The sequence below is a fragment of the Coregonus lavaretus genome, assembly GCF_964263955.1.
Source record: "Coregonus lavaretus genome assembly, chromosome: 7".
In the NCBI taxonomy this organism is placed as follows: Eukaryota; Metazoa; Chordata; class Actinopteri; order Salmoniformes; family Salmonidae; genus Coregonus; species Coregonus lavaretus.
This window is the reverse complement of record NC_139994.1, coordinates 63,734,310-63,748,561: the sequence shown is the minus strand read 5'-3', so window position 1 is coordinate 63,748,561 and position 14,252 is coordinate 63,734,310. Positions and strand designations below refer to the sequence as shown.

General features: G+C 40.0%; 2 protein-coding genes across 2 annotated transcripts in view; both read left to right on the top strand.

Annotated features, from left to right (window-relative positions):
- Positions 1-1,727: 1,727 nt before the first annotated feature.
- On the top strand, positions 1,728-3,450 carry LOC311132157 (doublesex- and mab-3-related transcription factor A1-like; the record flags this gene model as incomplete). The annotated part of the gene is made up of 2 exons (XM_084165377.1): positions 1,728-2,202; positions 2,595-3,450. The coding sequence occupies 2 exons, from the start codon at positions 1,728-1,730 to the stop codon at positions 3,416-3,418; spliced, it is 1,299 nt and encodes a 432-aa protein (XP_084021503.1). The 3' UTR covers positions 3,419-3,450.
- A 6,014-nt stretch (positions 3,451-9,464) lies between these two features.
- The window catches only part of LOC311132622 (glucosidase 2 subunit beta-like), a 100,847-nt gene continuing 96,059 nt past the window's right edge, over positions 9,465-14,252 (top strand). The window contains 3 exon segments of the mRNA XM_084165868.1: positions 9,465-9,654; positions 10,333-10,449; positions 14,146-14,241. Coding sequence (XP_084021994.1) covers positions 9,552-9,654; positions 10,333-10,449; positions 14,146-14,241 — 316 coding nt within the window. The 5' untranslated portion in view covers positions 9,465-9,551.

The window sequence follows — 14,252 nt, the reverse complement described above, 5'->3', positions numbered from 1 at the left end:
TCAAGCCCCAATCTTTGTGGGGAATCTTTCTGCAAATAGCAATTTCTCTCTATCTCTCTCTCTCTCTCTCTCTCTCTCTCTCTCGTTGATTGCAAAGCCCCTTCTATAGTGATTAGCTAGATGCCTTTTTTCAAACCCTCTAAGTGATGTGATGTGTGTGTGTGTGTATGCGCGCACGTGTGTGTGTGTGTGTGTGTGTGTGTGTGCGTGCGTGCGTGGCAGGCAATAGCTCCCCAAGCATAAAAGGTACCCACAGAGGCTGTTAGGTATGTGTCTGATAAGACCCATGGTTGAGGGACTGACTGACTGATGGTCAACCATGCCAGGCAGTTATGCAGATGGGGAGAACAAGAGATGGCTGGATGGAGAGATTGAGAGATGGAAAAAAGGAGGGGTTGTTGCGAGCAAAGTCCATTTTCCATTTCATTTCATTTTAGTCATTTAGCAAACGCTCTTATCCAGAGCGACTTACAGGAGCAAGTAGGGTTAAGTGCCTTGCTCAAGGGCACATCGACAGATTTTTCACCTAGTTGGCTCTGGGATTAGAACCAGCGACCTTTCGGTTACTGGCACAACGCTCTTAACCACTAAGCTACCTGCCTCCCCGTTAGTGCTTTAAATATACTGTCCTCTTTCACACGTCTGCATCAAGCTGATCGCTAATAGCAAAGCCAAGCAATAATAGTAGGCTAAATATTGATTGTAAACATTATTACAATATCAAACATTAATTTGATAAAACATTTTAGGAAGGACATCCTTCTTTTGAATAAGATGTTAAGGCCTGAATTGTGTACACACATCTTGTTTAAAACATGTAATTACCCACTTTCACCAAACACTACAGCAGCATTCATGTTTAGCCTAGGGGAATTATTAGGTACAATCAAAACTCATTAGGGAATAAGATGCTTGAATAATTACAACACCTGTTAATCTGATCTATTATACAATAGTAGCTATACAATCAGAACATAGACATAAGGATTATGTATTGGTCAAGTTTGAAGCATAACCTTCACGTTTAGACTATTTTCCTCCTCAATTATTTTCCAAAAAGCTAAATCATTGTAAAATGTGAGAAAAAGTAGCCTGGAGGATTATTTGCCTTTTTGAAATACAGTATCACTGAATTTTCACATAAATCAATGCATTCCACAGTTACAGTTACGTCCAGAATCTATCAACTAAAACTACACTGAATCACCTAAACTTTGTGCTCATAATACTCCACCACATTCAACATGATATGTTTTCAATGAAAATGTGTAATATATAATAATAAAGTGTATTAAACATAACGAAACCTGTAAGCTAATTTATATAATCATTATTTATCTGATAACAGTATCCTGATTACAGATTTATCTATACAGTCAATAAAGGCAATTGCCAAAAAAAGTAGGCTATAATGTCTTTGATCTAAAAAGTTTGATTAGGCTTTATGTCATTTAAGATGATATACCTTGACAATAGATCCAATGAATGAGCTTCAGTAAGACCTATTAGACCACTCTTCAACATGGGTGCATATTCATGAGGGCTATTAAGGGAAAGGGGTGTGACTGCGGTGTATTATTTCAAGTCAAACCACCTGGAGGTGGACAACTTTTAAGCGCAAGAGTTTAGGGTGGCAGATTCAGTTGGAAGGAGACAGTACACAAACATTGACTGACTTCTAAACTACACTGGACTTTCTGGAGACCTGGTTTACGTCTCCACGCGGAATGGAGGGCAGCATTAGACCGCTCGGCTTGGCCGGGCATAGCTCCTCTCCTCTCTCGGTCGGGGGCTTACATGTGCCCGCTTCCCTTCTGCGCCCTCCACCTCTCTTTCTCCGAGCTGCTGCCTGTAAACCGTCGATGGAGAGGGGCTACCCCCGAACCCCGAAGTGCGCACGGTGCAGGAACCACGGCGTGGTGTCCGCACTGAAAGGCCACAAGCGCTTCTGCCGTTGGAGAGACTGCGTGTGCGCAAAGTGCACCCTGATAGCGGAGAGGCAGCGGGTGATGGCTGCACAGGTGGCACTCAGGAGACAACAGGCGCAGGAGGAGAGCGAGGTCCGGGAGCTCCAGTTCATGTACACCGGCTCCGGGGCGGGGGAGACCGGACTGACCATGGCATCTGGGGTACAACGATCTGCAAACACTGTGCCAAGAATATCGAGTTTTGATGTTTTTGGAACTGAGGACCAAAAAGACGGTGAGTTAGTCCATCGTTACCTGTTGGTATTGAGAGTCAATTTGAAAACAATGTATTTGGTTAAATTTGGTTCATTTGGTTAATATGGCCGTTCGATGCTTAAATTGACTTAGCCTAAATTAAGATAGGCCTTTTACAATGGAAAAGTCCCACCTGCAATTATTGTTCAAACTGTGAAAAATATGCTTGAATTTATAGCCTTAAACAGGTTACTGCATACGTGCAAATCGACTTCGATTAACAAATTATTCGCGGAATGATATCTGACCAAGGAGGCGTTTTACGCAGCGTTTAAATCAGAAACCTATAGAAAATGTATACAGTTTGGAAAATTAGACATAATGTCCTATCACATATATCTAATCTAATTCCGTTATTATTTATATTTTCAGATGACAAACTGACCAAGTACAACCTAAACAACGGATTCATGGGCCAACCTCTCTATGCGCCTCACCCCGCACCACTGTCCTCTCCATTGGGAAAGAACGATACCTCTCCTGGTCAAGAGAAAAACCGGGCGGTCTTCGACAAGGAGAGTGGCAGTCAGTCGGCTGCTTTTGACCAGCTGTCAGACCACACAGAGAGCCCAAGGTCGCTGTCATCCTCGGACCTCGAGTCGGGCAGCGAGTCCGAGCGGCCCAAGGACTACCCTTCGCTGGAGATTACCGCGCCTGGTTGCGCGTCAAAGGACCGGGACCCCACCGAGGTCATGACCAAGATATTCCCCCATCACAAGCGGAGCACTTTGGAATCAGTGGTGAAAACTTGCAAAGGGGACATCGTGAAGGCTATTGAACTAGTTCTTAGCTCCAAAGAGAATAAATGCAACTCGGATAGCGTCGGTCTATCTCAGTCTGTTCACTCAAATGAACCAAGGCCTAATTTTGGACTTCCAGGGGTAGCATTGGGGGCTCTGGGTACCAAGTCTGCTTTCTCCCCATTGCAAACCACGCCAACATCTGCCTGCGAAAGCATGTACGGGCTGAATCCTCGCTTTGGTATTAATCCTTTGCGTCTGGCCTACTCAACCGCAGGTGGTGGCATACCTAATTTCATGTCACCGTATGTGACGTCCGGACTGATGCCAGTTTTCCCATTTCGCCCGCCGTTGGACTATTCTTTCCCGGGCATGATGCGAGACCTCTCCTATCTCCAGAGCAAAGACTCCCTATGTAACGCTGGCATATACTCTCGTTTAAATCATGAGAAATAATTTAGGTTCAACCAACAAAACGTCCATAGATAAAATGCAAAAAAAAAAAAAAACAGTTCGAGTATGTATCAAACTGCAATGTAACTTCTTTCCCAGGTTGTCTGATCGGGGACAGATTTGAAATTCGGATGAGATGATGCAAATGATGTTGTCACATGTATCTTAAAATGATTTTACAGTGTTTTACAATTCCAATATATTTTTGAAAATGTACATTTTGTAAAGTTTGTGTCTTAAATAAAAATAAAAAACATCAAATGAAAGTTTTGTTGTATACTTTGTTGTATAATCATGAGAAACATCAGCAGACCTGTTGAGGTTTAGAATTCTATGAAGTTCTTTCACGAATGTATATTCCATTAAGTTATATTTTGCAATCAAGCTTTATTAAAATGTTTAAACATTTGGCCTATTCTATGCAAAAAAAAAAACGAATAAAAACTGAAACTAATCAAAGGTGCACACAGAACCTGATGCTCTCCATATCGAATTCCAGAACCTGATGCTCTCCATATCGAATTCCAGAACCTGATGCTCTCCATATCGAATTCCAGAACCTGATGCTCTCCATATCGAATTCCAGAACCTGATGCTCTCCATATCGAATTCCAGAACCTGATGCTCTCCATATCGAGTTCCAGAACTTGATACTCTCCATATCGACTTCCAGAACCTGCAACTTGGAGCAAGTGCAATAGTCATTATACTACCTTTAATGGCAAATTAGAACATAACATAGCAACACAATAACATACATTCAAATAAATTATTCACCGTTTAAAAAAAATCGATTTCTTATTTGTGTGATGAAAATACCCACAGGCCTATACTCAACAACAATGACAGTAAAAACCACATTGCTGTCATTGTCTGACATTTTAATAAAAAGCATGAGCTGGCGCACACCCAGATAAAATGATTTGGTGTAGAGGTGCTGACTAACGGGGAATAAACTGTACGCTATAAAAACAAAGAGAGTCTCACACTCCATATGTAGAACCTCCCAGTCATTTATTGGCTAAAAAACCACCAACGTTTCAGCATCACTTCATGTTGAGAATTTGTATTTATTATGGATCCACATTAGCTGCTACCAAGGCAGCAGCTCCTCTTCCTGGTGTCCAGCAAAAAATTAAGGCAGTAATATACATTATAATACAATTTTTAAACATAAAAATACATTTTACAACAGATTTCACAATACATTAAGTGTGTGCCCTCAGGCCACTACTCTACTAAAACCCATAATCAAGGTGTGTGTGTGTGTGTTTGTATGTGTGTTTGTACCTGTGTGTGTGACTCTTCACAGTCCTAGCTGTTCCATAAGGTGTATTTTTACCTGTTTAAAAAAAATCTTATTTGACTGCTTGCATGAGTTACTTGATGTGGAATAGAGTTCCATGTAGCCATGGCTCTATGTATACAGAACAAAAATATAAATGCAACACGCAACAATTTCGAAGATTTGACTGAGTTACAGTTTATATAAGGAAATCAGTCAATTGAAATAAATTAATCAGGTCCTAATCTATGAATTTCACGACTGGGCAGGGGCACAGCCATGGGTGGGCCTGGGAGGGCATAGGCCCACCCACTTGGGAGCCAGGCCCACCCACTGTGGAGCCAGGCCCAGCCAATCAGAATGAGTTTTTCCCCACAAAAGGGCTTCATTACTTTGCAAATAGCTCTGATGGACATTCCTGCAGTCAGCATGCCAATTGCACGCTCCCTCAAAACTTGAGACATCTGTGGCATTGTGTTGCGTGACAAAACTGCACATTTTAGAGTGGCCTTTTATTGTCCCCAGCACAAAGTGAACCTGAGTAATGATCATGCTGTTTAATCAGCTTCTTGATATGCCACACCTGTCCGGTGGATCGATTATCTTGACAAAATATAAAATGCTCACTAACAGGGATGTAAACAACATTTGAGAGAAATACGCTTTTTTTGTGTATGGAACATTTCTGGGATCTTTTATTTCAGCTCATGAAACATAGGAACAGCACTTCCCATGTTGCGTTGATATTTCTGTTCAGTATATTACTGAACGCCTCCCATAGTCTGTTCTGGACTTGGGGACTATAAAGAGACCTCTGGTGGCATGTCTTGTGGGGTATGCATGGGTTTCCGAGCAGTGTGCTAGTAGTTTAAACAGACAGCTCGGTGCATTCAACATGTCAATACTTCTTACAAAAACAAGTAGTGATTAAGTCAATCTCTCCTCTACTTTGAGCCATGAGAGATTGACATGCATATTATTAATGTTAGCTCGACGTGTCCATTTAAGGGCCAGCCGTGCTGCCCTGTTCTGGGCCAGTTGTAATTTTCCCAAGTCCCTCTTCGTGGCACCTGACCACACAACTGGACAGTAGTCCAGGTGCGACAAAACTAGGGCCTGTAGGACCTGCCTTGTTGATATTGTTGTTAAGAAGGCAGAGCAGCGCTTTATTATGCTCAATTTCCACATTATTCGTTATAAGATTTAGTTCATGTTTAGGGTTTAATGAATGATTTCTCCTAAATACAATGCTTTTAGTTTATGAAATATTTAGGACTAACTTATTTCTTGCCACCAACTCTGAAACTGACTGCAGCTCTTTTCTAAGTGTTGCAGTGATTTCACTCACTGTAGTAATGCAGTGATTTCACTCACTGTAGTAATGTTGAGTCATAGAAATACCGGCTTTACTCAGAGCCAGTGGCAGGTCATTAGTAAATATTGACAAAATTATCGGGCCTAGACAGCTGCCCTGGGGAATGCCTGATTCTACCTGGATTATGTTGGTGAGGCTTCTATTAAAGAACACACTATGTGTTCTGTTAGACAGGTAACTCTTTATCCACAATATAGCAGGGGGTGTAAAGCCATAACATATATATGTTTTTCCAGCAGTATACTATGATTGATAATGTCAAAAGCCGCACTGAAGTCTAACAAAACAGCTACCACAATCAATTTCTCTCAGCCAATCATCAGTCATTTGTGTAAGTGCTACACCCGCAATAAACATCTGCTAAATATGTGTATGTGAGCAATAACATTTGATTAGACTTCAATTTGATTTGAAGTGCTGTGCATATTGAATGCCCTTCCATATAAGCGTGCTGAAAGTCTGTTGTTATTTTATTTACTGTAAAATAGCATTGTATTTGCTTTTTCCCAAAGGTTTACTAAGGGTTGGTAACAGGCTGATTGGTCGGCTATTTGAGCAAGTGAAGGGTGCTTTACTATTCTTGGGTAGCGGAATGACTTTTGCTTCCCTCCAGGCCTGAGGGCACACACTTAAGCTGAAGAGATGGCAAATAGGAGTGGCAGTATCGTCCGCTATCATCCTCAGTGATTTTCCATCCAAGTTGTCAGACTCAGGGGGCTTGTCATTGTTGATAGACAACAAAACTTTTTTCACCTCTTCCACACTCACTTTACGGAATTCAAAATTACAATGCTGATCAGTTGTACTTGGATGTGTAGGTTCAGCGTTTGTTGCTGGCATGTCATGCCTAAGTTTGCTAATCTTGCCAATGAAAAAAATCTTTAAAGTAGTTGGCAATATCAGTGGGTTTTGTAATGAATGAGCCACCTGATTCAATGAATGATGGAGCCCAAAGAATTAAGGTGCTCCAAAGCTTTTTACTATCATTCTTTATATAATGTATCTTTGTTTCATAGTATAGTTTCTTCTTCTTTCTGTTCTGTTAAGTCACATGATTTATCAAAAGATTTACAGGAATGTGGCTCTGAATATAGACGGCAACACCGCCCCCATTGGCATTTCTGTCTTTTCGGTAGATGTTATAACAATGTATTGCTACCACTGTATCATCAAAGGTATTATCTAAGTGAGTTTCAGAGATAGTCAGAATATGAATGTCATCTGTTACTAGCAAGTTATCGGCTACATATGTTAATGTGGGCTATTTTTAGCACTTTTCTGTAATGCTTGATTGTTTTATTGCTTTACTGGGAAGCTTATCAGAAGTAGACATGACAATATTATTTATGTTTGAGCTGACAGTGCAGGGTGAGCTGCACCCAGTGGACTTCCTACTAGGCCACACCACCTCAGTGCTAACAGTATAATAATAATATGCCATTTAGCAGACGCTTTTATCCAAAGCGACTTACAGTCATGTGCGCATACATTTTTACGTATGGGTGGTCCCGGGGATCGAACCGACTACCCTGGCGTTACAAGCGCCATGCTCTACCAATTGAGCTACAGAGGACCACATACCACGGCTTGGGTCATTGATAAGTGTCTCAACGGAGCCTTGAAATGCGTGGGTAGAGTCCAGGAGCCAAGATGATTTGGATGTTTCCAGAAGGTGTCAAAGTTATCTATAAAAGTTATTCCAACAGAGCTACAGTAATATTTTAGCCGGATGTGTAATGCCGGTAGCCTGCTGAATCTTTCACACCCACGGCCCAACGATGGTACCGTACCTGAAATAATTGGCCGCTTTTTGGAATCTTTCAGAGCTAGAATCAGTTATTTAAAATACATTTTCAGCAGTTCCGAGTTAGCCCTCCTAATGTCGTTTGACCCCACATGGACTACGACAGTGTTAGCTCCCGGCAGCTGTCGTAGAACGGTCAGAAGCAGACTTGGGCGCGTCTGCAACTTAACTTGAGTCATGATCAAGGGCTAGTACAGTTCAGGGCAAAAAAAACAATTCACCAATAATATTACAGAAGGATCTTAATTTGATCACTCTTTTGGTTGCTGAGAATTTTTCTGCAATGCAGGAAATGCAAGCTTGTAGTGTATTCAAGATTTAAAAAGGCTTCTAAAGTTTGTAATTTCCACTTTAAAAAATGTCAGACTTGATTTTCCCTAATAATTTTTTTTATCAACCCTACAAAAAATTTCCATTAATGAATAATAATTCACATTTCCTGTCGCTGCAGGATTATTTTCTTGCTGTATCAAACTGGTTAAATTAAGATCCTACATCTGTAATCTGTAGTAGCCTCTGTGCTAGAGCTGAGACGACAGGCAAGCAGAAGGAAACAGAGAAGGAGTACGAACTTGGAGACTTTTGATCTCTATTTCTCTGTAAAAAGTCCATGTTGCCAACATCTCCTCAACAAATAAATGCGGTATTCAGGGTTGGGGTCAATTCCATTTAAATTCTGGTCAATTCAGATAGCACGCTGAGAGAGCGAGAGAGAGAGAGAGAGAGAGAGAGAGAGAGAGAGAGAGAGAGAGAGAGAGAGAGAGAGAGAGAGAGAGAGAGAGAGAGAGATGAGGACCTGAGGACCTGAGATTTGGATGAAAAGGTCACCAGTGTCAGGGAGGCAAGGATGAAGAACTATGAATGAGGAAGTCTGTAGCTCAGTTGGTAGAGCAGTGGGTTCGTTTCCCATGGGGGGCCAGTATGAAAATGTATGCACTCACTAACTGTAAGTCGCTCTGGATAAGAGCGTCTGCTAAATGACTAAAATGTACAAATGTAAAATGAAGTGAGAAAGAGATGCGGCCCAATTTACAGTAGATTAACTGGAATATTTACTTCCGGTGTACTGGATGGAATGTAATAGTGATATAACTCTTCATTGCATGTTCACATAACCATGAAATTGGATGTTTGTTTGTGTATTGATGTTTAGATGACATTTTTGTTCAAATGTTCCTTGACTAACATCATCGTATTTTCCAAATTTAGTTTTAAAAGGTTAAAATTAATTGCCATATGTTAATTGTTATATGCTTTTTGTGAGACAGTCAGAGATGTAACACAAATAGCTATCAGCCAATCTCCACAAAGCAAATCATCAGTCAATGGAAAAATGTCAAGTGCATTTGATGAATAATTTGTCAATTAAACAGTCAGTTAAATAGATAGCCTATCAGTCAAGGTATAACAGACATTTTATTTGATTACTTTTATATTGTTTGATTACAAACATATTTTCTCTGTGTTAAATACATTTATGCTAATGTTAAAATATTCTGTTTTTACAGGGGGGCTTTTATTTTGAAACGTAGACGGTGAAATCTATGCACATGTCACGTCACGTGACGATGTTTCAGGAAGCACTGATAGTTCACTGGAAAATGTTAGACTAGCTAGCTAATATTTGAGTGTTAAGAGCATTTTAACTGCTTTGCAGCCTGTAAAGAGAGTAATGTTTACAAACTGTTCCCTCGGACATTATCATATTATCATTGCTGTGGTTATTTGGTCCATTTGTGTAGACTCGCGAAAAATCAGAGGAATTTCTTTATCGTGTAAGTCTTTCCCGAAGTAAACAAATGTTATGCTGTTGCAAGATTAGCTAACTAGCCAGGGGTACTGGATTAGCTAGTAAACAAAGAAGCCTCTTAGCATACCTTTACCATACTGGCATGTTTTACCAAACTAGGCCTACTGAACGAATTGAAGTAGCTTACGTTAGCTATCTAATTCGTTTTACAATATTAAAACATTTCAATTATCATTTGCTTTGTGCAAGTGTTGTGACTGTCAACAATATGCACCTGTCATTGATTCACACATTCAGCCTGGCAATAGGCTAACATGTAGAATGCTTTTAGAATAGAGTAGAATACATCTTTATATTTTTACTTGCATGGACATTGTGTCAGCCCTGGGATTTGAACCGGCAACCCCCTCGTTATGTGGCCCATCTCTCTAACCTACCGCCGACCCCAGAATGAGCTGTAAAGTCAATACCATATGAGACTGTAATCAAATGATGATTGAGACAGTGTGGAATGAAAGAGGGAGATCTGATTAACATAAAGTGGCAGAAAGGGTAGCCATTTTGATTCCCCGCCATTGGGGAGACATGGGTAGGCAGATGTGTTAACCGCTAGACAAACCAACTTTATAAGTCAAGAATGTCAACACAACACACACATGATGTTTGCTTAGATTTTTTTCCCTCTCTCTCTCCATTTTAACAGATAAGAGGTTTTACAGAGAAAGAAAGTCCTTCCTGTGTATTGATGGGTCCAAAATGATCCCTTTTGACCAGGTGAATGACGACTACTGCGACTGTGCGGATGGGTCAGATGAACCAGGTAAAGAGGCTCGAGGTACAGGTTGCCCCTAACCACAAATATACTATTAGGGCCAGTATTCAAAAAAAAGTGCTGATCTAGGATCAAGTCCCCTCTTTCCATGTCATCTTAAGCAAGGCACTTAACCCTAATTGCTCCTGTAAGTCGCTCTGGTTAAGAGCGTCTGCTAAATGACTAAAATGTAAATGTAAATCTTAATCCATTATGACCGTAAAAAGGCTAAACTGATCCTAGATCAGTACATTGCGATGAGGATGAGTTGAATAACTTCTGCACACCTGAAGTTACGTTTCAGATCACAGGTACAGTTATATAGATGAAGCTAAAAACTAAAAGTGAACTGGTAGAATGACTCAGTCACATAGACCATCTTCAAGACGTTCTGTAGGCATGCAGCCAAACAGCTGTGTTGTAGCACATGTAAGGTAAGGGGGGGGTGATTGACTGCTGGCTGGTTATAAAATGTAATCAAATTTCAGCTCGCCTTTAAGTTTGGTATAATCAATGACTTCCAGATATTTCGATGGGTTGACTTTGTAACTGTAATTGAAGTCCTTGTTTTAGAGGTGGTAAGTTACCCATGGTAAGTGGGTGGTAAAACCATTATTTACCTGGCTGGTATAGTGATAAAGAATGGTCTACCTGTCTCTATGATCAGGTTTACTTGAGCAGGGAGCACAGAGAGTGTACAGAGACAAGCAATGTCACTGGTCTGACAGTGCAAAGACAACAGCTCTACTGATGCTTGACTATCAATGCAAAGATCTTCACACCCCTGGTTTTGATTTAGTTTATATTCATGGAATATACACACTTGCTGAGATTTCAAGTTCTCAAGAGTTCCTTTGAACTCAAGGATCTATGTTGCAAGTGAAAACAAAATCAAGGGTGTCAAACTCATTTTGCCCCAGGGGCCACATTCGATCATTGCTACACAACCATTTTCAGGTCTTGCCATAGATGTTCAAGCAAATTTAAGTCAAAACTGTAACTCTGCCACTCAGGATCATTCACTGTCTTCTTGGTAAGCAACTCCAGTGTATATTTGGCCATGTGTTTTAGGTTATTGTCCTGCTGAAAGGTGAATTCATCTCCCAGTCTCTGGTGGAAAGCAGACTGAACCAGGTTTTCCTCTAGGATTTTGCCTGTGGTTAGCTCCATTACGTTTATTTTTTATCCTGAAAAACTCCCCAGTCCTTAATGACTACAAGCATACCCATAACATGGTGCAGCCAACACTATGCTTGAAAATATGGAGAGTGGTACTCAGTAATGTGTTGTATTGGATTTGCTTAGCCAATTATTTTGCAGTATTATTTTAGTGCCTTTGTTGCAAACAGGATGCATGCTTTGGAATATTTTTTATTCTGGTCAGGCTTCCTTCTTTTCACTCTGTCAATTAGGTTAGTATTGTGGAGCAACTACAATGTTGTTGATCCATCCTCACTTTTCTCCTATCACAGCCATTAAACTCTGTAACTGTTTTAAAGTCACCATTGGGCTCATGGTGAAATCCCTGAGCGGTTTCCTTCCTCTCCGGCAACTGAGTTAGGAAGGACGCCTGTATCTTTGTAGTGACTGGGTGTATTGATACACCATCCAAAGTGTAATTAATAACTTCACGATGATCAAAGGGATATTCAATGACTGCTTTTTACATTTTTACCCATCTACCAATAGGTGCCCTTCTTTGTGAGGCATTGGAAAACCTCCCTGGCCTTTGTGGTTGAATCTGTGTTTGAAATTCACTGCTCGACTGATGGGCCTTACAGATAATTGTATGTGTCGGGTACAGAGATGAGGTAGTCATTCAAAAATAATGTTAAACAAAGAGTGAGTGCAATTTATTTGACTTGTTAAGCACATTTTTTACTCCTAAACTTATTTAGGCTTGCTATAACAAAGGGGTTGAATACTTATTGACTCAAGACATTTCAGCTTTTCATTTTTTTCCATCTTTTTTTGTTGAAAAAACAAAATTCCAGTTTTATATTATGGGGTATTGTGTGTAGGCCAGTGACCAGAAATATCAATTTAATCCATTTTAAATTCAGGCTGTAACACAACAAAATGTGGAAAAAGTCAAGTGGTGTGAATACTTTCTGAAGGCACTGTATTTCAGAGATTATTAACGAGCCTGACACAGTCAAGAAACTGTATGAATGTATGTTCATTATCATTTCTACACAGTTTCCATTTTAGTATGAGTCATTTTTAAAGAATGAGTGAGTTTGTTCCCCCTCCCCCATTTTTGTCTCCTTTATTTATTATCTCAAACCGTCCGCGGGCCAGATTGGACCCGGGCCGTATGTTTGACACCCCTGTACTAAATGAATCTGCTGGCACAATGAAGGAATATAATGTTAGACTGGGTGATGAGGAATAGAGTGAGCGGTAGAGCGAATACAACTAGACCCTCTTGTTCAAATATTATAGCAACCTTAGTTCAATACCTAGCGACCTAATCAAGAGATTCAAATATTATAGCAACCTTAGTTCAATACCTAGCGACCTAATCAAGAGATTCAAATATTATAGCAACCTTAGTTCAATACCTAGCGACCTAATCAAGAGATTCAAATATTATAGCAACCTTAGTTCAATACCTAGCGACCTAATCAAGAGATTCAAATATTATAGCAACCTTAGTTCAATACCTAGCGACCTAATCAAGAGATTCAAATATTATAGCAACCTTAGTTCAATACCTAGCGACCTAATCAAGAGATTCAAATATTATAGCAACCTTAGTTCAATACCTAGCGACCTAATCAAGAGATTCAAATATTATAGCAACCTTAGTTCAATACCTAGCGACCTAATCAAGAGATTCAAATATTATAGCAACCTTAGTTCAATACCTAGCGACCTAATCAAGAGATTCAAATATTATAGCAACCTTAGTTCAATACCTAGCGACCTAATCAAGAGATTCAAATATTATAGCAACCTTAGTTCAATACCTAGCGACCTAATCAAGAGATTCAAATATTATAGCAACCTTAGTTCAATACCTAGCGACCTAATCAAGAGATTCAAATATTATAGCAACCTTAGTTCAATACCTAGCGACCTAATCAAGAGATTCAAATATTATAGCAACCTTAGTTCAATACCTAGTGACCTAATCAAGAGATTCCTGGGGAGGCTAAGAGGCAAGGTTCCGCCATAATCCGAGAGGAAGTTGTCTATCGCTTTAATTGAACTATAGGACATTATTTCTGCTATAGCCAAATTGGGCAATTGGGCAAACTTTTCACTTCTTCAGATTTAATGTAATTTTTTTAGAAAACATTTAAACATAAAATTACATCTTTAGGTTTGGAAGTTTGTTGTTAATGGTGAAAATGATGATCAGATTCAGTACGACCCATCTAACCATCTGCCCCTGAAAATTTGGTCTGGTCCCAGAAATTAAACATCCGTGTGATTATTGGCAGGACACTGCCACCCTAAGAGCGATTGTGGAATTGCATGTATTTTCCTTCACAACCCATTCAAGGTTCAAGATTTAATGTCACGTGCACAAGTACAGTGAAATGCCTTTCTTGCAAGCTTCATATGAATTATAAAATCAGATAAACTGGTTCAACATGAATTATTATTCCATTGAAAATCTGCTTCCAATGATTACCTTAGTAATGAAAGGCAGTCATCACAGACTTATCTTTGAACTTTGCACTTTGCCCTCTTTAGGCACTGCAGCCTGTCCTAATGGCCGATTTTACTGCACCAACCTTGGCTACCGCCCTCACTACATACCATCTTCACGTGTCAATGATGGCATCTGCGGTAAGGTTTTC